We start from the raw sequence: 26890 nt of genomic DNA on the forward strand, positions 1-26890 counted from the left end.
TGTCCTTCTCTCCCGGGCCCCTTGCCGCAGGGCCGGGAGCCGTGTACGGGCGAGGCGTGGCCATCAACGTGGGGGTGAGTGCGGGCGTCGGCTTCTGGCTTTGCCTCTCTGTCTCTCTTCTGATGAAGGTCTAAGAGCTTTTCCTGGAAGTCCCGTCCCGCCTGCGGAAGGAAGAAGGAATTTCTTTAATTACGAACCCATCACTGTGAAACAAAAATGATATGCATTATTCCAGGAGCCATTGACGCATCGCATCTCACACCCACACCAACTCCCCCCTATTCCTCACCCCACTACCTCCCCCCTTGCTACCTATATTGCCACTATCACCATTATTGCCACTATCACCACTTCATGCTGTTTCCAATGAGGGTCACATTGGTGATGTTTATGATGTCTGTGTTTATTAAGAATGATAATTGTGATGATGATGATGATGATGATGAAAACAGATATTTAACACCAGAATAATACTATTATAAATCTAAATGATGACTGATCTACACTACTGTTGGTCGCATAGACATTTGAAAACTAGGAGTAAAAACACTCCTATTTATGGTTGGAACTACTCTATAATAACAATGATTAGTTATTATGATGAGGGTCACGTGACCTTGTTGAAAGCTGTCCATTGGCCCATTGGCCTTGTGACAATTGACCCTATGATCACACAAGTACCGTTTTATTTTGTTTTTAACCGTGTGGCAGTGTATAGGACGTGGCTGCTACGATTGATGTCAAAACACACATGAAGGGTGGGCGGTGGGGGGTTCTATATAGTCTTTGCCCTTCTAGTGCATCCTTTTGGGATCGCAACCAAGACGAAGCACGTGAGAAGCCCCCCCCTCATCGTTAAGGTGGTTTGTGCTCTGTCTTGTGTGTAAATATAATGCAGTACAGAAGCCATGCCGTTACTAGAGGCAGTCTATCCACATCCAACCCTCCCATTGGCAGTGGCTAATGTGGATCCTAATAAAATATCCAGCAAAATGACATTACCCATCAGCCTCTATTACAGTTTTCATAACCAGGAAGGGACTGTAGAAATAACAATCGTGTCTCCTGCTTTGAAGGCGTTGACCAGTCATCCTCCTTCCTTGTCGCTTGTTGATAGCATGTACTGGTTAGAGATGTTCCTGTCGTGAAACCTCCCTCCCACTCCCCCTCCTCCCCTGCACTGTGTCCGTTTTACTCTGCAAGGTTAAACTGCTATAACTTTTTTGGTGTTGATAATAATACTGATGATGTTAATAAGTATTTAAATAAATATGAAAAGTAATTCCATGTGAGAAAAAAAAAAGAACACATACTACTCCAGAGCTCATGACGAGCCGTGTGTGCAAAAACATATTTTGTACTTAATCCCTCGGAGAAATCGCACTCGTTGAACTGAACGACAACGACAAAAGACGAAGTTGTCAGGTTTTCAAGTTGTGCTCTTTTTGACAAGGATTTTAAAAACACATGGAAGTTGATCCCGAGGGATCCTTTTCATCCAAAAGAGTCCACAGTCAATGAAATGTAATATCGTTTGTAAACGTGTCTGTATTAAAACCTTTGTTTTCATGCTGTTAACTGTATAATACATGTTACACATATTACATATATTCAACCTGCTTCCATAGCATGTCACTCTCCAGACAGACCAACTCCATGGATAAATGATTGAAAGTGATGTATGTAAAGCAGCGTCCCTGTAAGTCAGTCAGCCCCTGTATGGCTGGACAGGCGCACCAGGAGATAAAGATGTAATTAGCCATTACCTATGGCTGGATAAGCGACAGGGCCTACACTCTCCGCTTCCCCCGGTGTCCTTCCCGCCAGCCATGGACAGGCCCCATAAATCACGTTCAATCCTGGCCCTGACAGCATCCTCCTCAAGGACACCCTCGTCCCTGTAAAGCAGACGCGGCGCGTCCTCACAAACCACCACACCTGGGCCCTGATTGAACCCCCCCAGGGTTCAATTATCCAGCCACTTTACCTGCACAGATCAACCACTGAGACGTGTGCTATGAGGCTCGATGACACCCCAACTACCCATCCGCTGTCTCTCTGTCATGTCCTGCTGTGTCTATGTCTATATGCAAACTTCCCCATAGTGAGCCAACCTGAATGGAGAGGTTGGCTCACACTAGCAACTCGCTGACTACCCACAATTCCTGTGACCTTACAGGAATATGCAGCATCCGTATTCAGTATTCTGCGAATAGCTGTCATCTTTTTTTGTTTGATTTCATTTTAACCAACCTGCTAACTAAGATATAGGAGAGGCATCCAATCTGGTTAATCTGGGCTATGATAGTGAAGGGTGCCCCTAACAATCTATTCAAGAATAGAACTGTTTTAGTAATACTATTGTATGAAGTGTGCTAATATATGAAGAGATGTGAAGCCCTAGCAAGAGTGAATGTCCCCTTTAGCAGGAGGCTAGTCAATGAAAATCTGTTTGTCTCACTGAATATAGTGTGAGATGTGTTCTGTTGATGCCCGTTGCTCTATGCAATGTAGTCAGTCACTGGTATGTCTGAAGGGCAACAGACAGACCCACTTGTGTTCATCTTGTTTTGCTCAGACTCACAGGACATTGATTGGTATCGATTTTCAAGCACAAGAGCAGGTTGTTTTGGTCAGTGATTCTGTTTTTCCTTCTTTGTCGTTTTCTCTCACTCACGCTGTCTTTCTGTCTGTCTTCTCTCTTTCACATATTCTGTCTCATGTCAGCACCCAGCTCAATTTTATCAGTGGAATAAACTTCTGTATGTACATACTCTGTCCTTGAAGAAAAAACTAAAAGAAAATAACTAAAAAAATAACAAAAACATACTGTCATGTTTCTCAATGTGGGTTTGAAAAAAAGCATGTAAATGTTCGTTTTGGGGGGACTTTGAAAAAAAAAAGCTGTATCTTGTGTTTGGGCTTTAGGCTGGGGGAAAGGCTGGGAGATGTGCTTTTAAGTTCATGCAATGGAGGGCGTTATGTATGGTGGGCATTTGTAATAACCCCAAATGAGTTTGAGTGTCTCCGTGAGTTAAATGTGAAAGTTAATCAGAATACTGGAAATGGGAAAAGGAAGGATGCAGAAAATGCACTTCCTTGATGGACAGTGGGAAGAAGCCCAGACTGGTGGGGACAAAGCTCTGAGGCAGAGGGAGATGGGATGACTCTGACCAGACAGTGAACGAGAAAAGACAGGGAAGACACTTGATAGGATAGCAGCTCAGATAGCATTCCTAAAATGACCGCTGCGTCGTCCCTCCTGATCTGCTAGCCTATCAAGCGAGCACTTCACACTTTAATGAGATGGTGTGGTGTCATGCAGCTTGACCTGTAATTACAGCACAGAGACATACTGTATGATTTCAATGGTCGTAAGTGGTGCATTCACATGTGTGGGGGGCGATGCTAATTCTACGGGCACCACTCGAGCATTGCTAAGCAGCACTTTTTGGCTTATGTTGATGTACATAATATAAACGAACTTGCTTCATTTATATTTTAGATTATTTAAATGTTTTAAAGAAAATTATAACCATATTTGGGTGGTGTGTTTTTTTAATTTATGAGTGACAAGTCTGGTAGTATATGAAAATACAGTGGTAGAGTAGCAGTTGAGGCTAGATAACTAAACACCCAGTCACCGTTTGAATGTACTCATTTTTGTGTTAGATCCTGAATCACTATAACCACTATATTCCCACATCGAACACTTCCTCAACACACTTTCAGTTCCAAATGCAATGGTTAATCGATACATTGGACTGGATCGCACGCATGAAATAGAGCAATTTCTCCCCAGGGTCACTTTACAAGGGCCCAAAGACAGAATTGTCAAGTGTCTATAGTAAGGCCTTAGAATAAAGAGCATAATTTATCATGCCTTGATACAAGACACCCCTAATTGCACATTGATTTTCTCCCCATCTCCGAAACGATTTGGCCAAGCTATATTGTCAACTAAGGTAACTATGTGTTTAGAGAACATACAATGAAGAATGAGCCATTCGTCTTACTTTCATGTCAGTTGAAAGAGTAGCTAGTCAAGGCACATTTTTGTTCCTTCTGATAATGAGATGTCTAACAATTGTCTGTATAATGGCACCTTCTAGTACATTATATTTTATTACTGTACTCAATTAAATGATTGATACCAAATGTTAATTTTGGAAATGTCAGTACCTATCGATACTGTGTATCTAGAGGCTTATGTCTGACAAACACAGCCGACTCTTTAGTAGGAGTAGAGTCTAGAACGATAGGATGTACAATAGAACAAGACGAGATAAAGGGGAATAGAACCGTAGCCATGATAGTATTTGGTCAATATTCAACTAAATGATAAATTATCAGAAATATGTCAGATTTTCAGTACTGGTACTATGTATCGGTTATACACAAGAAGATGTGTCTTATTGAGGGACAGACTCATTGATATATAAATGATTTCCTTAGTACCGGCCAGGTCTCTCCAGCTTTTGTCCTTCACACAATAGCCCACTAGTTAGATAACAATGTGTTATCCTAATGATCTATAGTTCACCAGCTATTCTAAAGGCCTGTTCAATTCTTATGAGCAGAGTCAACGTTGCGAGTGTATTTAAGCTCCAGTAGATTTCCATTAGCTGTACTAATGAGTGCATCGATACACAACATGCTGGACTGAGGTGAGCTACATGATGGAAATAGGTCATTATAAGATAAACATGCTGACTACATGTTGCCAAGCAGAGGAAGTGATATTTGCCTTGACTCACTGAGGGCTAAGCTTGGAAGTTGAATGAGGTAGCTAGGTTATATAGTAAAGTTGGTAGTAGTTGAATTGATAGACACACAAGGACAGAATTGATTGAGCAAAAAGATACATTTATGTAGATATTTTGTTTGTTCATCGTTTCTATTCTGAATTCTAATTAGGATATATTATTATTCATGTAAAACATTGACAGTATTTGTTTGTGTGGATAGTGGGTTAAAGTAACACTTGTGAGCCACAGAGGCAAGAGCAGCAGTCACTCACTCCCACCTCCATCCACACAGACAGGCCGGCACTACAGCTGGTTGCTTGTCAACCACCCTCTCCTCTCTAAGAATGTAGCTAGTGGATAATTAACAGTGTACCAGTGTTGGTCCATCCACAGCTGGGATAACAGAGAGTCTGCACACTACCAGGCAACAATGGAGGCGCCCACCAGCCAGCCTCCTTAGTCATGGGGTGGCAGGTAGCCTAGTGGTTAGAGTGTTGGACTAGTAACCAAAAGGTTGCAAGATTGAATCACTCAGCTGACAAGGTAAAAATATGTTGTTCTGCCCCTGAACAAGGCAGTTAGCCCATTGATCCTAGGCTGTCATTGAAAATAAAATTTGTTCTTAACTGACTTGCCTAGTTAAATAAAGGTAATAAATAAATAAATTAGAAGCCTGCCTAACATCTCCAATGCTGAGTGCCCCATTACTTGGCCTTTGTGAGTCACCAGCACAAACCTGCCATTTGGCCAGTCAATCAGCTGGGTAAATATTGGTTGCCGTGGCGAAAACTGACAATGGAACTATATTTCTTTCTTGTCGAATGACAGCATCAAGTGATGTTCTGGCGTGTGTTCATATGATAAAATGGGAGAGAACCTGTACGTTGTGATTAAGTTGCAAACTGTCTGAGACTGTCCTATTAATGTGAGATGTATAGATTTGAATTTATGACACAATATACGATTGGGTTGTCATGACAGTGTTGTTTCACCAGAGCAATTTTGAAACTTCTGGGGAAAGAATGACAATCAGGTAATAACAATGCACAAAGACAAATGTCATTTTTATCAGTGCGTGAACTAATAACAAATATTAGGGTGTCTTAGGTGTCCAATGCAATCCAGTGGATGAGTCTACTCTAGAATGCTTGGTTAGTGTTTGCAGACATCTTATGGAGATGTCATGCCCATCTCTCTCTCTCTCGTTGCACCTCTGACAAACGTCCTTCTCCATCTCCTTTCCCTCTCTGTGCCAATCCCGCTGCCTGCTGCCTTGCCACCTCTCTGTAGGCCAGGTCCCCACCCTGGTAAATCTGTGTTATTGATTTGTGAGTGTGTGTGTCCGTGTGTGTGTGTGTGGATTATCTGACCTTCACATGGCAGGCATGTTGGTTTCAATCTACCCCTGGACCTCGACATTATTATTTCTGTCTGTGTTGACTTTTCAAGATTGCATCGATATAACATACTGAACAAAGCAAAGGAACACAAGCAGCATCGTCTTCCATCTTGACATATTTTCTGTGCAGTGAAGCGATGTTGATTAGGATGACTCTTTTGGTTCATTTGATCTCCGTTCTGTCTCTGTTTCTGTCATATCTATGTGAGTGGACAGTTTTTTCTCTCCAAATCTATAGAAGTGGAGTTTAAAAAAAAGAAAAGAAAATATATCAGAGGGAGAAAAAAATAAACAAATAATGTTGTTTTTAACAGAACTCTGTGTGAGTGGTTGATTGTTGTCGTTGTTTAAACTTTTCACCTGATGCTTGATGCCAAGTTGTACATTGTCTTTTTTGAATAGGAGTAAATCAAGATGATATCTAAATGCAGAGGAAAACAGACAGCTGAAAATATAATACCTTAAGTACATAATCAATATGACCTTAAAGTTCCATTAGATTGCTGTAAATTATTTACACACTTTCAACGGGAGTAAAGATCACTGAGAGATGGATAGAAACGGCAGTTTACGAATACATGTCAGAAACTGTTGCCAAATGTTATGCTAATGTTTCTGTTGAGGTGCACAGTGTAGATCAGTCCCCACTTCTCTTGTTTATGACAATTCAGAACATATTTAATCCAGTGAAAAGGGCTATTTAGGCTGTTTGTCTCCTTTTCAGTCAAACTGCTTCTGGCTGCGAGTGGTACGGGTTTGGGGGTCAGCTTTTGGGTGAGGTCAAAGCTGTGGTGGATACTAGGTGGACAGCGGAGTCAAAGTAACTCGGAGCGTCTTTTTTAAACGATTTACCTAAACATTGATGACGATGAGTCGCACCCCTCATATCCGAAAGTATCCTAAACATGCAGTATGACATACTGCACTATTCATCAGAATATATGTAAACCATACAAGGACTGCTCTTCTACAAAAACGTTCAGAATAAAAAATAAACTAAACTTTTTGTACTTGAAACTAATTTCAGCTTTAATGATGGTTTGCTAGTACTTTTCAAAGTAAACAAATTCATTTGAAATGAGATAGAATCTCAAACATTGACATTGTATTCTTCACACAGTAGCCACTTTGTTGGTAAGTAATTAGCTAGTTGACATTCTGTCCAATGAGCACCTTATCATTGCGACATAGACTGATGGTTTTGGCGTTGTTCGACTGCCTTTTGCTTACTGTTGCATAAAGGTTTGTGCAGACATCAAGAACGAGGCCTATTTGCCTGTAAGACATAGACTCGTGTCATCTCTGACGTAACGGGCGCTGAGATTTGTGCGTGCTTCTGTTGATAGCAGGCCCAATACCAGGTTAGTGTCTTCCAATCATACTAGGATGCAAATAATCTCACAAATACATTTTTTTATGTTTATGATGTTTCAGCATATTCAGTGTCATAATTAATACTTATTATACAATATCCCTAAGCATATTACAGTGCATGTAGATTTACCTAATTGCATAAATTCTGCCTCTGTTTTGACTCCTGTTGACAACACTAATGATCTAATTACTTTCAGAAGTATATAGAGTCATGAGTTGTTTGTTTGTCAAGATAAGAGGACTAAATCTCATTAGTCAGGGAGAAAGTCACTCCAACTCTCTCATTTTGACTTTAATAAAATACTGTGATCATCTCCAAATACACCTCAACATCATGGGCAAGCTTTGGGGCAAATGCCTTTGAACTGAAGGTCTTGCTGTTTTTGTTTTGTTTTGTTACCTTGATAAGGAAGCATACACTGGCTGCGCCCTCACTCAGCCCCGTTAAGGATGGTAACGGCAGAGAGGTTAAAGGTGAGAGCGAGGGGACAGCACAAAGCTCATTGTCCTGGGTAAGACAGAAACACATTTGCCTGGTCCCAAATCTGTTTGTGCTATCTTGACAACTCATATGGCCGTTGCTTGGCATGATAATGACCATAGGACTAAACATTAAAGGCTAAGAACTAGCTCTGATAAGAAATGAACACATCTGCCTTTACTCTTGGAATGTCTTATTGTAACTCATTAGAGTTTCTCATAATTTTTGATGTCTTTGTTGGTATTGCTGTTGTTGTTGTCATTGTTGTAATTGTCTCTCATTTGTATCCTTTGAGAATTTGTTTGAACCCAAACGGTTAGCAGGGAGGCAATTCAATTTAAACTAGTGGGCTATGCATCACCATAAAGAAGCCTAACCAAGCTCAAATCTATAAAAATTCTAGCCACATGGAAATTTCCTTTCAGTTCATCTTTTTGCCTGAGTGGTTTCGTGACAGATCCAGATATAATCACCATGGCACAATGCATTGTGGATTCTATTGATCTTTGCAGGGAATTGAAACTCACCACAGAACAAGGCAAAGAGGGAATGTGAAATGATTATGTGCAAACCCCTCATGCGAAAGAGAAGGTTCCTCCCAGCGTTTCTCCAGTGGGGTGCACGTTACAAAGTCCTGCACCATTTACAGAACCATGAGTGTGTTATTTGGCCACAACTGCATTACCAACATGGCCTGAATATGTCAAAATAGTGAAATATGACATACAGTATTTATTTTTATTTTTTACCTTTATTTTACTAGGCAGGTCAGTTAAGAACAAATTCTTATTTTCAATGACAGCCTAGGAACAGTGGGTTAACTGCCTGTTCAGGGGCAGAACGACAGATTTTGTACCTTGTCAGCTCGGGGATTTGAACTTGCAACCTTTCGGTTACTAGTCCAATGCTCTAACCACTAGGCTACACTGCCGCCCCAACTACTATGGTTAAATGTCAACAATCTGACATATTTCTAACGAACGGCAGGTAGCCTAGTGGTTAAAAGCATAGGGGCCAGTAACCGAAAGGTTGCCGGTTTGAATCCCTGAGCCAACAAAAAAATATACTGTTGTGCCCGTGAGCAAAGCACTTAATCCTAATTTCTCTTGTAAATCGCTCTGGATAAGAGTGTCTGCTAAATTACTAAAATGTAAATGTCATGAGATAGATGGTATTGCATCTCCTCCTGCCCCTACTAGCACCCCCCCTCTGTGTCCCAACTCCTCCTCCAAGTCCCCTCACACCCCCAGACGGACCAGTGGGTTCTCCTCTGTATCACAAGTGGGTCCCACCCACACCACCTCACCTGGACACACCAGAGTGGGGAAGATAGCTCCTACCACTTTGTTGGCAGCAACTGCACCCTTCACCCTGCCTACCCTCACACCAACCAATCGCACAGCCTGATTCCAAAGATCTCAACTCCTAATTGGATGGGAGTTGAGTTTACTGTTTACAGGTGACGGACAGCTCCAGAAATGAAGTGTACGTAATCAGTGTGCTGTCCCTCCCCCCGCGGGGGTCTGTGGATGCTGGGATCTCCTACACCTGTAGTGTGCAGGATCACCCTGCACTGGACTGACCCCTGTCTGCCTCCTTCTCCTGGGGTGAGCTTTAGTTAACACTACCGTATATTTCACTAGACTAGTTCTCATATGGCTCAAATATCTAGTCTCAGCCAACAACTTGCATGGCATACCTGAGTGAAATCCAGGTTTTCCTTATCAACTTTTATACATGTGTGCTTCCACTACACACAGATTCAGTCAATCATGGGCCTTCAACGACTGTAAATTGAATTCAACCTCAGGTCTGTCCTCATTTTGTGAGGTCCATAACTGTATAACTTTGCATTGCCTTTTTGTCTACACTCACAGACGCAGCCCCGATGAGGTGATTGGATGCTTGAATATCCTTAAGATCTGTGTCTTCTGTGGAGTGACTGTGGTGTTTTCCATTACAGGTAAGTACTGTATGGTCACACTCACAAGATCACACAAGGATCATGGGAAATGGAGTCGTGTAAATAATTGTGTGGTCCATGTCTTGAGCATCAGTCAATTGGGTTGTTTAAGATATCGTCTTTTTCTCCGCAGCACTGACAAGTGTGGGGAAAAAAACCTTGTGTCCTATGTACGGTAAGTACATGCACACACACACAAGCATGCATACACACATTCTGTTATACAGCTTTATCTGTTTAGCTATCCAACATTGTGAGAAAAAGTCCAAGAGCATCTGATTTTCTGTAATTAATAGGCTACCCACAACAGCTTCTATACAGATTTTTACTGCATGATACATTTCCTGATCAAATAGCACACTTTTGATGTCAGAGAGTATGCTGGGTTTTTACTGAGGGACTTTCTTTTTTTTTGGGGGGGGGGGGGGGCAGTAGTTTTGTCTATACTGTAAGCACATGCCTCAGCACAGTTTTAAAAACGAGCTCTACACTCTCTCACTTGTCCTCCTTGATGTATATTCTACCCAGCTCACACATTCTGTAGCATCCCCAAATCATGATACAACACTGATGCTATGTGAAGCTTTAGGTCTACGTTGCGTGTCGAACGGAAGCCATTTTGCAATCGTGTCAAGTGCTACTGTGCTGCTGAATGCTTTTATTAGTCATATTGTACTCGAGTGTCAAAATGAATGTCTCATGGATGGTGTGGCTGTCAAATAGATATATGCAATAATCAACTCAACCTCTGTTGGAGCGTAATCCCTGAATAACCGGATTAAATAAAGTCAAGGCACTTCCTGGTGTGAAAGTATTGAATCTATGGGTTTATGTTGGTGGTGTGGGCTTTCCTTGCTCGTGTCACAGGTACTGTACAGCAGCTGGCTGTATAGTATACATGCACCACCCATGATACCTTATCAGTGACTATAGTCTCTGTGTAAATATTTGAGAGGCTCATCAATTATCATGAGTTTTCACGGTATTGGGAAGTATGTCTGAAGGGATGGCCGTCATATTGTACATGTTATGACTCCAAAACAGCAGCAAGAACCAGGGTTCCACAACAACCTGATTATGCCATTGCCAAACGTTTTTGCTTGTAATTGTGTAACCTTTTCAATGCTGTTCAACTATTATAGTATTTTTGTTCCTGTAATTCACAAAATGAACATGCTTTTATTTCAACATCAATATTTTTATTTGGTCCCAGAATCAAACAATGAAGGTCCCAGATGTTAGAGGTGTATACAAAATGGGACAGTGAGTCCACATTCATTTTACAAAGCCAATAGTAGTAATCTATGGACACAATGAATCACAAGTACACACAAAATCCCTCACTTACGCATGTGAGCTCATGCATGCACAAAAAAACACACAAAAACACACACACACACACACACACACACACACACACCAACTCTGCTCAGTGCTCAGATTCAAATGAATAGCTAGCACACACAGTGGATACGGTATCATCGTTCCTTTTCAACCATATGCGATACTGCTGTGACACTTGTTTGAGATGCTTATCTCTCAGTGCTGAGAGATGTTGTTCTGATGTGTCTCTCAGATGTTAGAGCTGATGTTCTCCACAGTTGACATCACCATAAACTGCTCCTAGTTGTGGAAATGGGCTTCAAGCTTGTGAAATACAATTTTCAACAATGTTGAAATAAACACTTCACCTGCTAATCAATGATACTTTTCTGTTCTGTTTTACAATCTTACCAGGCAACCCTATACAACAAATATACTCTCAAACGTATTTCATGTCACAGTAGGTGTGTACTTATAATACATAATTGGCAATGACTGCACTTGATTCCAGCTATCTGCAGCAAGGCAGTAACTCCCTATTGTGAGCCCTTGTTTTGTGTCTCTCAGGAGGAAGGCAGGCTCCGTATCTCCCATATCCTGTCTCTAATCTAAGTAGGAAGTTTGCCTGCCAATGATCAAACAGAGACGCATATACAGTAAATGACAGTCTCTCCCGTCGCACATGTGAAAAACATAAACATCAGAGCACTCATATCCTGCCTCTAGGCATGGAGAGCACAACATCTCATTTCAGTTAATACAGGCCCTATTCAATTAGCTTCAGATAGCATTCATCTCTGCTTGTTTGGGTCTCTTATCTATCTGAGGCTCACTCATTCCCTTCCAAGGGGACCAGTGAATGTGACACTTGGCCAGCTTGATTCTGGCCCCCTGCAGCATACTCCCTAGGGTCCCTCTGACGGCAGAGGAGGAGAAGTAGAAGATAAAGGGGTCCAGGCAGGCGTTGAAGGTGCTGCAGAGCAAGGCCATGTCCCTCCAGTCGGGGTTCTTCCTGGTTATAAAGCCCACAATGTGGGAGACGTTGTAGGGGCCGAAGCAGAAGGCAAACACCAGCAGTGTCCCCAGAGCCAGGCCGATAGCACGGAGGCGTCTGCGACGCCCAATGTGGGGCAGGCCAGAGAGGATACGGATGAAGTTGATGTAGCAGAAGCTGCAGATGAGGAAAGGTACACAGAATAGAACCAGGCAGAGCTCCAGACGCACAGGCAGGAGGATCGCCAGTTGCTTCTCGCTGAAGTCCTCATAGCACACATTCCTGGAAGACACAATGTTGTCGCTGTCACTAATGAGCACGTTGGAGACGTTGGAGAATTCGTAGATGTTGGAAGAGTTGGTTGTGGAACTGTGGGAGTCTTGCGGTGGGTTGTAGTAGGGCATGATGACGACAATGCTCAGGTGGAGGATGGAGAAGACCCAGATAAATACACTGGCCACCACGGCATACAGGGGCCGGCGCTTCAGTGAGTGCTGGATGGGGAATGCCACGCCCAGGTAGCGCTCCACACTGACCGCTGTCAGGAATAAGGTGCTAACGTAGATGGTCATGTAGAAGAAGAAGCCAGATAAAGGACAGAGGATGTAGGGTAGACTCCAGGTCATATCGTCCGTGACTTCCTGCATCTTAAAGGGCAGGAAGAGCAGGAAGAGGAGGTCCGAGATGGTCAGGTTGAGGAGCAGGATGTCGATGGGTGTGGGTTTTTGCCTTACCTTCTTGCTGAAGGTGTAGAAGGCCACAGCATTGGCCGGGAGGCCCGTCAAAAAGGTGACAAGGTAGACGGACAGACACAGCGCAGTGTGGCACTCCTGCATGGTGGCCTCGGCGGTGGGTACAGTCACTGGACGGCACAGGGAGCAAGATCTGTCACATCATCTCAGTGCAGTCTGGGGGGATGAAAACGTTGCAGTGCAAAGGGCTTGATCTGTCAGACAGTCTGAGGCTTCAGAGGTGAAGGCTGCTTATTGGGTCAACAGCCTGGAACAAACCCGGTTAGACAGCGTGGTTTTCCTGTCCCTGACAATAAAACCAACTCATCGTCTCTTCATGGGCTCCAAGACTCTGATGGCAAGAGAGGATAGAAAGAGATTACCACACGGCACAATACGGTTTATCAATTTTGTTACTCACACCTTTTAAGTATGCCAAGTGGAGGGTGTAATTGAAACAACATCCATGTGCTCAATAATCACAATACAATACTAGCAGATGAAATAGGGTTCAGATTAACCTCTCTTGGGTAGGGGGCAGTATTTTGAATATTGGATGAAGGAGGTGCCCAATGTAAACTGCCTGTTACTCAGGCCCAGAAGCTAGGATATGCATATGCATGGTAGTATTGGATAGAAAACACTCTTTCCAAAACTATTCAAATCATGTCTGTGAGTATAACAGAACTGATATGGCAGGCGAAAACCTGAGGAAAATCCATCCAGGAAGTGGGATATTTTTGATGTGGGTACTTTTCTATTGAATGCCTATACAGTATCTGTTGGGTTAGGACATAGATTTCAGTTCCTATGGCTTCCACTAGATGTCAACAGTCTTCAGACATTGTTTCAGGCTTGTATTCTGAAAAATGAGGAAGAATGAGACCTTTCTTTCAGTGCTGTAGAAAGAAGCAGAGCTGGTTTGCGCCGATTGTGCGCCGTTCGTTGTTTTTCCTTTCTATTGAAGACGCTATTGCCCGGTTGAAATATTATCAATTATTTAGACAATAGACAACCTGAGGATTAATTATAAACATTGTTTGACATGTTTCAAACTTTACCAGTACTATTAGGATGTTTTCTGCATGTCGTGACCGCATTTGAGCCAGTGGATTACTGAACAAAACGCACCAACAAAATGACTTTATTGAACATTTACTGTGTAACATGGACTCTTGTGACTGCAACCATATGAAGAAAAAATGAATCAGGTAAGTGATTAATTTTATAGCAATTTCTGACTTTTGAAATTCCTTTACTTGGTTGTAAAATGTTTGTATGCTTTTGCAAGCGGTGCGCTGTCCTCAGAGAATCACATGGTTTGCTTTTGCCGTAAAGCCTTTTTGAAAGCTGACACAGCGGCTGGATTAACAAGAAGTTAATCTTTAAGCCGATGTATAACACTTGTATTTTTATGAATGTTTAATTGGACTATTTCTGTATTTTGAATTTGGCGCTCTGCAATTTCACCGGATGTTGAGCAGGTGGGAAGCTACCATCCCACATGCTCATAAGAGGTTTTAATGTGAATTTCATGCAAAATAACTACAATAAAACCAAACACTTGGAGAGGCAATATGGTCAGTATCTGTTGGGAACTTACTGTATACCTTTAGATTTGATGAGCATCTGGGTTTTGTTTAATGTGATGACTCAGGATGTGTGTGTCTGGCACATGGTTCTGTATACAAACAGTCTCAACACGACATTATTGCTTCCTGTGTCTTAGTTATAATATTGTCTTATCATTGGATGGACACCTGTACTTCTTATACACACAAACACAGAACAGCTTGTAAATATATTGGCACGTACGTCCACAAAGGGGTAATGCATGGTCTTAGCTGCTACCATTCTTTATCCTTGTTAGTACAACAGTGTTTTAATTTCCTGTTCTTAAACATCTCCAATAGGTCAACAATGGGTGAAACCATCTCTGACATCATCAAAGGGAAGTCCTAAACACAACACTCACAATTAAGAAAGAGCTATAACTCATTCTGCCACAACCAAGTAGCCCTTACTATAGTCTTGTTCACCAGCCTTGTGCTGAGAGGCTGTCGCTACTCAGGTCAAGCATTCGAGAGAGTTATCATAGCGTGTCTGCACTGAACTGAATTGTGTTATCTTACCCTCTATGTACTTCCAGCATCATATAAAGGGCAGTGTAATAAGTCATATACTGTAGGTAAGGCATGAGCGTACGAGACAATTAATCCAACATTACCTCCTTGTATGGACCAACGACTAGCTAATATACTGTACGTATGGGAAATTCCTCACAGACACTTTTACTGGCAGATATGATGACAGTGGAGGATTGCCAGCAAGTCCAATCAACTCACGGACCTCTTTACCAACACTTCACATTGTTTTGTACATTTTCTACCATAGATAGCTACAGTATTCCATTCCACTGTGACCAGGGACTGAACACCAACGGCTCTTGCACGGACTCTCTGCACCTCATCACACATGCTTACACACTCACACGTAAGCTCAAACTCACACACATACAGTACTATTCAAGGGTTTTTCTATATTTGTACTATTTAATACATTGTAGATTAGTAGTGACAACATCAAAATTACGAAATAACACATATGGAATCATGTAGTAAGCAAAAAAAGTGTTAAAATCAAAATATATTTCATATTTGAGATTCTTCAAAGTAGCCAACCTTTGCCTTAATGACAGCTTGGTACACTCTTGGCATTCTCTCAACCAGCTTTATGAGGTAGTCACCTGAAATGCTTTTCCAGCAGTCTTGAAGGAGTTCCCATGTATGCTGAGCACTTCTCGGCTGCTTTTCCTTCACTCTGCAGTCCAACTCATCCCAAATCATCTCAATTGGGTTGAGGTATGGTGATTGTGAGACAAGGTCATCTGATGCAGCACTCCATCACTCTCCTTCTTGGTTAAATAGCCCTTACACAGCCTGGAGGTGTGTTAAGGGTCATTGTTCTGTTGAAAAACATATGGTAGTCCCACTAAGCACAAACCAGATGGGATGGCTTATCGGTGCAGAATGATGTGGTAGCCATGCTGGTTAAGTGTGCCTTGAATCACACCATAACACCACCTCCTCCATGCTCCATACGGTGGGAACCATGCGGAGATCATCCGTTCACTTACTCTGCGTCTCACAAAGACACGGCGGTTGGAACCAAAAATCTCAAATTTGGACACATCAGACCAAAGGACATATTTCCACCGGTCTAATGTCCATTGCTCATGTTTTTTGGCCCAAGCAAGTCTCTCCTTATTGGTGTCCTTTAGTAGTGGTTTATTTGCAGCAATTAGACCATGAAGGCCTGATTCACTCAGTCTCTTCTGAAAAGTTGAGATGTGTCTGTTATTTGAACTCTGTGAAGCTTTTATTTGGGTTGCGATTTCTGAGGCTGGTAACTGTAACAAACTTATCCTCTGCAGCAGAGGTAACTCTTGGTCTTCCTTTCCTGTGGCAGTCCTCATGAGAGCCAGTTTAATCATAGTGCTTGATGGTTTTTGCGACTGCACTTGAAGAAACTTTCAAAGTTCTTGACATTTTTCGCATCAATTGTCCTTCATATCTTAAAGTAATGATGGACTGTTATTTCCCTTTGCTTATTTGAGCTGTTCTTGACATAATATGGACTTGTTCTTTTACCAAATAGGGCTACCTTCTGTATACCAACACTAACTTGTCACAGCGCAACTCATTGGCTCCTATGCATTAAGGAAAGAAATTCAACAAATACACTTTTAACAAGGCACACCTATTAATTGAAATGCATTCCAGGTGATTACCTCATGAAGCTGGTTGAGAGAATGCCAAGAGTGTGCGAAGCTGTCATCAAGGTGGCTACTTTGAAGAGTCTGAAATCATTTGTTTTTTGGTCACTACATGATTCCATATGTGTTATTCCAGTAGTTTTGATGTCTTCACTTTCATTCTACAATGTAGAAAATATAAAAAATAAAATAAAACCCTTGAATGAGTAAGTGTGGTCAAACTTTTGAATGGTACTGTACATTGTCGTGGGAAGTAGGTGTGCTGAGGGTACCCCTGAAAATCGGAAATAACAAAATGTAATAATTTAAAAAATATTTAAAATCTCAGCACCCTCACCCCCAAACTACTTTCCACGGCCACACACACACACAATGACTGCTGCTACTGGAATACTATTTATTATTACTGCACAATGTCTATTTATTATTGACATTGCGTATCTATTGCACAATTTCCCAGTCTTGTAAATATCCAACTTCAATTTGTGAGTGCAGTCTGTATTATATTTTTGCTAAAATGCTATTATTTTTTTAATGTATTTTTTATTTGTACTACTCTTTGTATTCACTTACTTATTTTTTCTATTGATGTTGTCGAGAGGTGAACCTGCAAGTAAGCATTTCATTCACTGTGTACTCCATGTAGGCTTACAGTATATCATGTGTACATGACGAAAAAACTAACTTGACTAGAATTTTTTGTAGATACTTTTTGAAGTAAGCCAAAATAGAAATAGAGTATTAAAGCTTACATTATTCCACCATGGATATCCTGCCAGGTCTGACAATTGAGTCTGGATCTTCTTTACTTCATTCCTCCCTCTGTAGCTCCGACTGCCTATCGACTACAGCCAGCCACGCTGTTTACAGCCGAATCTAAACATCCAGCGCAGTTAATGGCAAATTATTATTAGATAGATACCGCTGATATACATCACCAGTGCACTCCAAACATGGTTTCCGTAGTAACACTGTCCTGCGATAGAAGCTGGATGGTCTTAGGGCTTTGAGGAACCAGCCTGTCTGCTCTATTGCTTAATAGATGTCGACTGTTATCTGGCCTCTTGATTAAGAGAGAAAGAGAGGAGGGAGAAAACACTGCACGAGGAAGAAAAGTGACTCACGTCTATTATAAACCGCCTATAACTGCTCCTCCCTCGCTACCATACCAGTTTGACTAATTTAACATTGACTGTGGGGGTGAGAGTTCATTCATTCTGTTGGCTAACTGCAGTGGGAAACCCCGCAACAGAATACCCACTCATACTAGCAAATGTGGTCAAAATATTTATTTAGTTGTCCTACTTGTGTATCATAATTGTCAGTGTGATTGGTGGTGGGAAATTTCAAATTCAGGCTGTAATAACAACATGTGGAATAAGTCCAGGTGTATGAATACTTTCTGAGGGCATTGTGTCTTTACTTTAGATATTCAGAGGCAATCATTAGGTAGGGAAAAGCATGTGGTAAAATAATAAATATATTCCATTTTGATATACAGTGAACTCGATTTGAACTGGATTTGAAATGATATAATGACTATGAGGTTAAAGTGCAGACTGTCATCTTTAATTTTAGGGTGGTTTCATTCATATCGGGTGAACCGTTTAGAAATTCCAGCACTTTATGTACATTCCCCCCCATTCTAGGGGACCAAAAGTATTGGGACTAATTCACTTATACTGTATGTGTAGTCAAAAGTGTAGTATTTGGTCCCATATTCCTAGCACACAATGATTACATCAAGATTGTGACTCTACAAACTTGTCGGAAGCATTTGCTGTTGGTTTTGATTGTTTCAAATTATTTTGTGTCCAATAGAAATGAATGGTAAATTATGTATTGTGTCATTTTGGATGAACTTTTATTGTAAATGAGAATGGAATATGTTTCTCAACACTTCTACATTAACGTGGATGCTACCATGGTTACGGATTGTCCTGAATGAATCATGAATAAGGATGAGTGAGAAAGTTACACACTTTTGGAGCCCACTGTAAATACGCCTGAAACTCAACTTCCCGTTTTACATTTTTTTGATGACTGGAAGAACCCTTCAAAGTATTACGAAATCACATATCTATAAAACCCAAGAGCTACAGCCGACACAGACAATCAGAGTGTATTATGCAAGTTTGTGTATCCCATTTTGTGAAACATTTTCATGGGGGGCAAGGCATCACTTCAAATAGTCCCAGAGGTATGATGCAAAAAGAGATTTTAATGTCATCAGTAAAAAAAAGTCATAAAATAAAGGGGAACAGAAATTATATAAAACCTTCAAAAGCTTATAAATGCACATATAAATGCATACTACACATACATTAATGTCAGTGAAGGCTCCTCAGATGAGGAAGGGGAGGACGATGCTCCTCAGTAAATTTCATAAAATGATAATAGTGGAACATTTAAAAAGTTTGCATGTTTAGATAAAACTTTACTAAATATATTCAAGTTACCAAATAATTCATTAAAACACACAATTAAGTTCTACAGTAGCCTCAGCAGCACTCTGTAGTGCACCATGGTGTAGCTGGAGGACAGCTAGCTTCCTTGACGTCAATGCAAAACCTAGGAGTCTCTTGGTTCTCACCCTGTCCATGGACTTACACAGTAATTAGGACAACTTCCGGAGGACATCCTCCAACCTATCAGAGCTCTTGCAGCATGAACTGACATGTTGTCCACCAATCAAGAGATCAGATAATGAATCTAGTACTGAGAGCATAAGATACAGCTAGCTAGCACAGCTGTGCATAACATGTGGTGAATAGTTGACTCAAAGATAGAATAGTTTAACAGTTTTGAAAATATGTATTTATTCAAATATTAAAGAGAAGCAAGAGAGAGAGAGAACTAGCTAGCTATATTTGTTCATATTTTTTTAAACTTCACTTTCACTTAAGCTAGCTGGATGCAGCTAGCTAGATACTCAAAGACCTGGCTCAAATAGAGAGTGATGCTATGTTAGCTAGCTGGCTATGGCTATCCAACACTGGAACTCTTCCAAATCTAGGTAAGCTTTTGGTTTGAATAATGTATTACCACCAGCACCCGCAGTGGAACTGTTAAACTGCTTTGTGACTGTACACTGTACTGCATAATTGTACCGGGTTTACTAACTTGTTAGTTCTAGAACTAGTAGCTATATTGACTATGAGGTGACAATGATGTAGTCTGTATGTAGCGGTTAGTAGTCATGATATGAAGGTTTGGCTTGGAAAGTGTTTTTTTCCTGGTCACAGACGAGTGTTATGCACTGAAGTCCACAAGCAAAGGTAAAAGGTGAGAGGAGGAAAGCGCATGGATAGTTGGGAATTATATAAACAGGAACTATAGGAATTATATAAACAAGGAATTATATAAACAACGAGCAACGTGATCATGCTGTCTACATAAGGCTGCTTTGAAAGTGAACTGTTTTCGTATGATCAGGGGTGTATTCATTCCGCCGATTCTGTTGGAAAAATGTTTCTTAAACAGAAGCAAATGGAACATAAAGGGGATAAACATACCTGAATTTGCCCAATAGAAACTCTCATTTGCAAATGTTAGACTAATGATTACACCCTTGGTCAGCTAGATGCAAGCAAGAGTGCCTACGTTGTAGATTTTCATTCATAGGCTAGTTTGTTGCAAACTCATGATGGGTATAGGTCAAATTTGACTATCATACAGTAGCCCAAAACTATCGATGTTACATTGGGCTGGGGGAATGGAAAATGAATGACAGTCATCCAATATTCTGTAATAGAAATAAGGCTATGCTCATAAAAAAAGTAGCATCCTCCCTCATCCTAATTGGCACCGACTGGCACTGATTAATGTATAGGCTACTTATAAAGACAGATAGCAAAGTCCTCAGTCTTTTCAATAAGAACCTAAGTGCAATAAATACATTGAACAGGCTAGCATTTAGCATGTGTAGCATATGGCTTGACTACACACTATAATAGGGGTGTCAAACGCATTCCATGGAGGAGCTAGTGTCTGCAGGTTTTATTTTTTTTATTTTTAATTAAGACCTAGACAACCAGGTAAGGGGAGCTATTTACTAATTAGTGACCTTAATTCATCCATCAAGTACAAGGGAGGAGCGAAAACCCGCAGACATTCAGTCCTCTGTGGTATGAGTTTGACACGTACACTATAAGGAGCTGTCATTGGTGCTTGGTGTGCTGTCCTTCTGAGTTCTGGAGCAGAACAACAGGGGGCAGTAGAGGACCTTATTGCAGAAGAACAACCGCTGCATCCTCTCCGCCAGGTTCTTCATGAAGAGGTGGAAGGTAGACCTGAGCGCCGCTGAGGAGAAGTAGAAGATGATGGGGTCCAGGCTGGCGTTGACGGTACTGGACAAGAGTGCTTCCACCCGCCAAGTGGTACTCTCCCAGTTGACAAAGCCCACTACGTGTGACAAGTTGTAGGGTGCGAAGCAGACGATAAACACCAGCAGGGTCCCCAGAGACAGGCCGATGGCCCGCTGACGCTTCTTGCGGTTGATGCTGGGCAGCTGAGAGAGGATTCGGATGAAGTTGATGTAGCAGAAGCAGCAGATAAAGAAAGGTACACAGAATAGAACCAGGAAGAGCTCCAGACGGACAGGTATCAGGACTTGCAGCTGCTCCGGGGTGAAATCCTCATAACACATGTCCAGGTTCAAAGGGTCTCTCCGGGTGGTGTTGGAATAGTCGAAATATTGAATGATGTAGACAATACTAATGTGCGCCATGGAGATTGCCCAGAAGAAGACGCTAGCCACCATGGCGTACAAAGGCCGTCTTTTTAGTTTGTACTTGATGGGAAAGGCCACTCCCAGGTAGCGTTCGACACTGATTGCCGTCAGAAAGAAGGTGCTGTTGTAGATGGTGGTGTAGAAGACGAAGCTGGTCAATGGACACAGAAAGTGGGGCATGATCCATTTCATGTTGTCCGCCACCTCTTTGATCTTGAAGGGCAAGAAGAGCAGGAAGACGAGGTCCGAGATGGTCAGGTTGAGGAGCAGGATGTCGACGGGCATGGCTTTCTGCCTCACCTTCTTGCTGAAGGTGCAAAAGGCCACAACATTGGCGGGGAAGCCAATCAGCAAGGTGATGATGTAGACCACAAGCACCAGGCTGCTGTGGCCGTATCTTTCCATGACTTCCTTCTCAGACATCATTCTGCAAAAGAGGAAGGATATAGACAATGAGCTAATGTTTGTGTTAGCTAATGGAGGTACTCAATCTGGGGTCATTTCAGGATATGCAGAGTTAGTCAGTGAAGGTGTGAAGCAATAAAATAAAAATGGAGTCAGTGTCACTAGTTTGTATGCAAAATTTCACACGAAGGCTGAATTCAGAGTCAAGGATAGCTGTGATGCAGTTGGTTAACAAAGCCATGTCATTCTGTCTAACAAGAGTTTCTTTGAGTCTATGGCATGTCTATGGTTACCCTGCCCCCTTTCCAAACTAGGAAGACCATGCCGATGTAGGCACAGTGGCATGCTTTGGAGTGAAGCCATTAATTGTGGCAAACAAGGTACCCATCACAACAATAATAGGGAGCGGTCTGTTTGTGCTTCCCAGCCTCGAGTTCTCCAGATGCCTCTCGGCTAATCCCAGTGTTAATATCCAGCGCACGCATGAACCCCTAAGCTTCCTTCTATTCATGGTGGAGCAAACTAACAACATAATACTCCCATCATGACACAAGTGTTCAGTGGCTGGTAAGCCATGAGGATGGTATTTGAAGAATGATTTTAATTTCTACAGAGTAAGGTTTATTTGGTTCCCTATAAACCCTTACAGTCACATATTTTGGGGCAAGCAGTGTTATGAAGGATGACCTCTGCATGGTCAAATGTGTAATTACCATCAGCCACAGGTGTCTTGAACAGTTATTGCCCCAGGGGATTGCCCCTGGAACTCGTTGTAAAAAAAATAACTTAAAACTTGACTATTTCATTACATTTGTGGATTTTAATCTCTGGTCGAATTACTGTTGACTTGTATTCCTTTGACATTAAACATTTATAAAAAAGGAGAAGTAAAGATAAATATCGCAAGGGGCTATAGCTTTGTGTGTAATTTACTAGCCACTGGATTATATATCTGCATACATTTAAAGGAATCAGTGGATGTTGCCCTCCTTGTGAAGCTTGATGTATCTCACTAGTAAATTTGAGTTTAAAAAAATCTGATGATCATTTGATATTACAGAGGGAGGCTGGAGCTTGGGGGTTGACTCTTATTCAGTGGAGGAAATGTCTGTGTCTTGCAAACAGCAGCGCCACTTCTTCTGACTGTCTACTACAGTGACAGGCAGCTGGACAACAGAACACAACTTCAGGTTTATTTATTTATAAAGCCTGAATTGTGCATTGGATTTGAACAGACGACCATCGCGTGAATACTAGAAAGACGTCTCAGACACTATTAACGTTTGTACTATTTCTGTTATGGTAATTAATGCGACTGTTATGGTTTTGAAATGTGGAGTGCAGCATTTTAAGGTGTATGTTCATGTGTCCCCAGGTGTTGCTATTTTTAAATGAGTTGGATTTGAGAACAAATTTCAGATATTGATAGCATCTAATTAAAATTGAATTGTAGATATTGTCAAGTTCATCTAGGCTACATTTACTTTAGTGTGTCAGGTGTAGGCTACATCTACATTTGCCCAAATATCAACCTAATCAGCTCATAGCTCTTTACACTTCATACATTTCCATTGGTCAGTATTTTTTAAATGCAACCTTTATTTAACTAGGCAAATCAGTTAAGAACAAAATCTTATTTACAATGACGGCCTATCCCGGACGGCACTGGGCCAATTGTGAGCCGCCCTATGGGACTCCCAATCACGTTCGGATGTGATACAGCCTGGAATCAAACCAGGGACTGTAGTGATGCCTCTTGCACTGAGATGTAGTACCGTAGACCACTGCACCACTCGGGAGCCCAATGACTTGTGAGAACTGGATCCTATTTTTCTATTCTTGGGCGATACTGATTAACACAAACATCAACAGGATCATCTACTTCTCATTTTTTTTCCCAACACTGACTCAACACTTACTATTTTTGCAATCAATTTGTGCTAAAACACACCCCTGGAGGAAGGGTATAATTATTCAAAACTGGGTCATGTGAAGCCTAAGTTCTCCAGAAGGGTATATGGTATCTAAATTACAATAAACAAGAGAAGAAACATGGCTTTAGATGTTCAAAACACACCCCAGTCATCTAGGGAATGGTGCCAAGACATACACGTGCAGGAAGGAGGTAGCCGGCTTTTATCAGTTTATCTGGTGTTGCTGGGGAGTCGTCAAGGTGTTGTTAACCATGATAAAATGGCTGTCTATAGCGGATGCGTTTTGGTCTGCGGAGGTACAGTAGCTCGTTATGAGAAACCACCACACACTGGACATGTGGCTGTTCATGTCAGGGTAAATGTTTGAGGTTCCACATTCACTTGACAGCTTATTTCTTTAGTAAGATAAGATAAGAAAAGTAACATGACGCGCAGTGTAGTATACAGAGCGAGAGGTGGTCTAGAGTGCTAGTGCAGTTGTCACCAACGCTGGTTTTGGGGAACTACTGTGTCCACAACCTTTTTTTCCTGCCAGCAAAGCCCTAACACCGTATTTAACAGATCAACTACTCACCAAGACCTTGATTAGTTGAGTAAGGTGTGTTAGTGCAGGGTTGGAACAGAGAGTTTCACCTGGTCAATGATGATAAACAATGCTCACCTAAAACAACCCATCACTTTAAATGCAGCCCATTATTACAGAGATACATAACAACATTTTACCGAGAGTGATTGGTGAGACAGAGATGCCCATTGGGATAGCAGCCATTAGACTGGAACATCACACCCTCATTCCCAAAGGACAAAAAAAACTAAGAGTTTGTAGTAACCATGACAATTTAGACAGAGTGTAGTACAGACACAGAACATACCATCTCATTCCTGAAATGGATGTGTAAAAAGGTTGATTACTCAGCAAATTTGTATGTTATATATATTCCTAAAGCAAAAATTCAACTTTTAACTTCCACTTAAATAAGTCATAAAAAGTACCATCTTCTCAACGGAAATCAGTACTTTATGAGGGCACTATGCTTGGAACACATGCCGTGACAACTGTTTTTACCCAAATATGTTCAAATATATATATTCCAGATCCATGGTAAGTATTTTATATTTACCTTAGATTGAACAGATTTCAAAAGGCTTACAGGTAGTTTGTGTTTTAGTATTTCTTCTTCTAAAAGCGTAGTCTGTCTACTTTGCCAACATTTACATCAAAGCTCCTGATAATAGCACAAGGAGCATGACATCAAGAGTTCCACTGTACATACCTTAGTCAGCAAACACACACACAAACGTCTCCAGGTCAAATGGTGAGTAAACACTTGGCTTCAAATAAACGGTGCTTTTAATGGTAATGTCTCAATGTAACGTACTTCATGTCACGTACTAAACAGGAAAGAAGTTGCACATGTTCCTTTTTTGGAGGGTGGGGGACTCTCCATTTTGATCACACTTTATTTGGATAGTCCACAACAGATCTGTCTGTAGACGCTCAAACTATTGAAAAAAAAACAACGTTAAACTGCAACTCTGTTGATATGCAACAGCTTACTCAGATTACAGTTCGGTTTAGGGTTAGGGGGTTAGAGTTAAGATGTGAGGCCTGGAAGCTGAGGCTAGGGTTACGGATGATGTGGTAGGTGTGTAGTCACAGTGATGTTTAAAGTTGGGGTTAGTTTGAGGGTTATGGATGAATACCAGTTCTTGTTAAATAAACTAAAAACTTAAAAAATACAAACCTCTCACCCAACCTTTTACATGGATCATTTGGCATGTGGAGAATGTTAATTACATATGGGAAATATCAAGCTCTCTGATATACTGTCCCCTCTAATTCATTTTAACATAGCCTATCTGACTATAGGAAAATGTTCAATGTTTTCATACAACAACTCACAGAAACCCTGTGAAATCACAGTTCATGCCAATGAGTTTATTCAGTCTTTACAGATATTTTTTTGACTTTTCAGCATAAAAATTCAAACCTCCCTGTACAACAAAATGGCTAAAACCTTGTGCTATTTGAGTACAATGCCAACTGAACATGTGTAGTAGTTGAGTCTAATTTGAGAAATTCTGCATTTTTGAATAAAAGGACATTTCTATTCGTTGCTTGAGCAAGGAGTTTATGTGTACTGTAGAGTGCAGACTCAAACTGTATGACGAAATTAAGGAATGAGTAGTTAGTGGACACTAAGTTACAATGTATCGTCCCTAGTAACTACACAGTTACTATAAACAAAAAAAAAACAAAAAAAAACTGTTTACGAGAAACTTGAGTTGCGGTTACAACCCGTAAGATATTAGTTCCCATTTATAGAGCAAAGCAACCACACAAGTATCTATAAATGGCATGATTGTTTGTGCTTCAGACATGAGTTGGTCAAAGTCTCTTCAAGCAAACGGTTTCAATACTTTCCAGTCTGTCTTTCACGTAACACACACACACACACACACGAACATGCACGTATACACAGACACATGCACGTATATACACACATGTACATATACATGGACCCACTCTCGTACACACGCACGCACATACACGCATACTTCTCCATTCAAAAGCAAGGTTTCATATTGCACAAATCAAGATAGAGCCCAGAGAAGAGGGATTCATAGTAGTGAGGAAATATTTGTTTACATCCAACAATACTAAGTATGAGTCCCAAATAGTACCCTATTCCCTACAGTACATATACAGTGCAATGGAAAAGTATTTAGGTCCTTACTGATTTCCTCTATTTTCGCATATTTTTTATATTGACCTTCAATCAAAACCTAATATGAGATTAAGGGAAATTGAGTGAACAAATAATTAACAAAGTTACGCAACATCCAATTCCCCTGTGTGAAAAAGTACCCTTACACTCAATAACTGGTTGTGCCGCTTTTTTCAGCATGAACTGCTCTTTTCAAGTCCTGCCACAACATCTGAATTGGAATTAGGTCTGGACTTTGACTAGGCCATTGTTGCTTTTATAGCCATTTTCATGTAGACTTGATTGTGTGTTTATGATAGTTG

General features: G+C 41.2%; 3 protein-coding genes across 5 annotated transcripts in view; 1 reads left to right on the forward strand and 2 right to left on the reverse strand.

Moving 5' to 3' along the window:
- The window catches only part of LOC135522369 (igLON family member 5-like), a 154183-nt gene extending 147720 nt beyond the window's left edge, over window positions 1-6463 (forward strand). The window contains exon 8 of the mRNA XM_064948548.1: window positions 31-6463. Coding sequence (XP_064804620.1) covers window positions 31-134 — 104 coding nt within the window. The 3' untranslated portion in view covers window positions 135-6463. The remainder of the gene's footprint in view (window positions 1-30) is intronic.
- Window positions 6464-11148: 4685 nt separating this feature from the next.
- LOC135522367 (free fatty acid receptor 2-like) lies at window positions 11149-25215 on the reverse strand. 3 transcript variants are annotated; one of them, XM_064948544.1, is made up of 3 exons: window positions 17541-17894; window positions 16804-16949; window positions 11149-13365 (listed from the first exon to the last, which is right to left on the reverse strand). In XM_064948544.1, exon 3 carries the CDS (start codon window positions 13116-13118, stop codon window positions 12069-12071), a length of 1050 nt encoding a protein of 349 aa, XP_064804616.1. In that variant the 5' UTR covers window positions 13119-13365; window positions 16804-16949; window positions 17541-17894; the 3' UTR covers window positions 11149-12068. The 3 variants fall into 3 exon arrangements, with proteins under 3 accessions (XP_064804616.1, XP_064804617.1, XP_064804615.1); XM_064948545.1 differs by lacking the exons at window positions 16804-16949; window positions 17541-17894 and adding an exon at window positions 25134-25215; XM_064948543.1 differs by lacking the exon at window positions 16804-16949.
- On the reverse strand, window positions 18990-25229 carry LOC135522368 (free fatty acid receptor 2-like). The gene is made up of 2 exons (XM_064948547.1): window positions 25134-25229; window positions 18990-21947 (listed from the first exon to the last, which is right to left on the reverse strand). The coding sequence occupies exon 2, from the start codon at window positions 21944-21946 to the stop codon at window positions 20936-20938; it is 1011 nt and encodes a 336-aa protein (XP_064804619.1). The 5' UTR covers window position 21947; window positions 25134-25229; the 3' UTR covers window positions 18990-20935.
- Between the last annotated feature and the right edge of the window lie 1661 nt (window positions 25230-26890).

The sequence above is a fragment of the Oncorhynchus masou genome, chromosome 30 (assembly GCF_036934945.1).
Source record: "Oncorhynchus masou masou isolate Uvic2021 chromosome 30, UVic_Omas_1.1, whole genome shotgun sequence".
NCBI lineage: Eukaryota > Metazoa > Chordata > Actinopteri > Salmoniformes > Salmonidae > Oncorhynchus > Oncorhynchus masou.

Excerpts from the sequence above, each read along its gene's own strand:
- LOC135522368 (XM_064948547.1), bottom strand. The coding sequence starts at position 21,946 with ATGATGTCTGAGAAGGAAGTCATGGAAAGATACGGCCACAGCAGCCTG.
- LOC135522367 (XM_064948545.1), bottom strand. The coding sequence starts at position 13,118 with ATGCAGGAGTGCCACACTGCGCTGTGTCTGTCCGTCTACCTTGTCACC.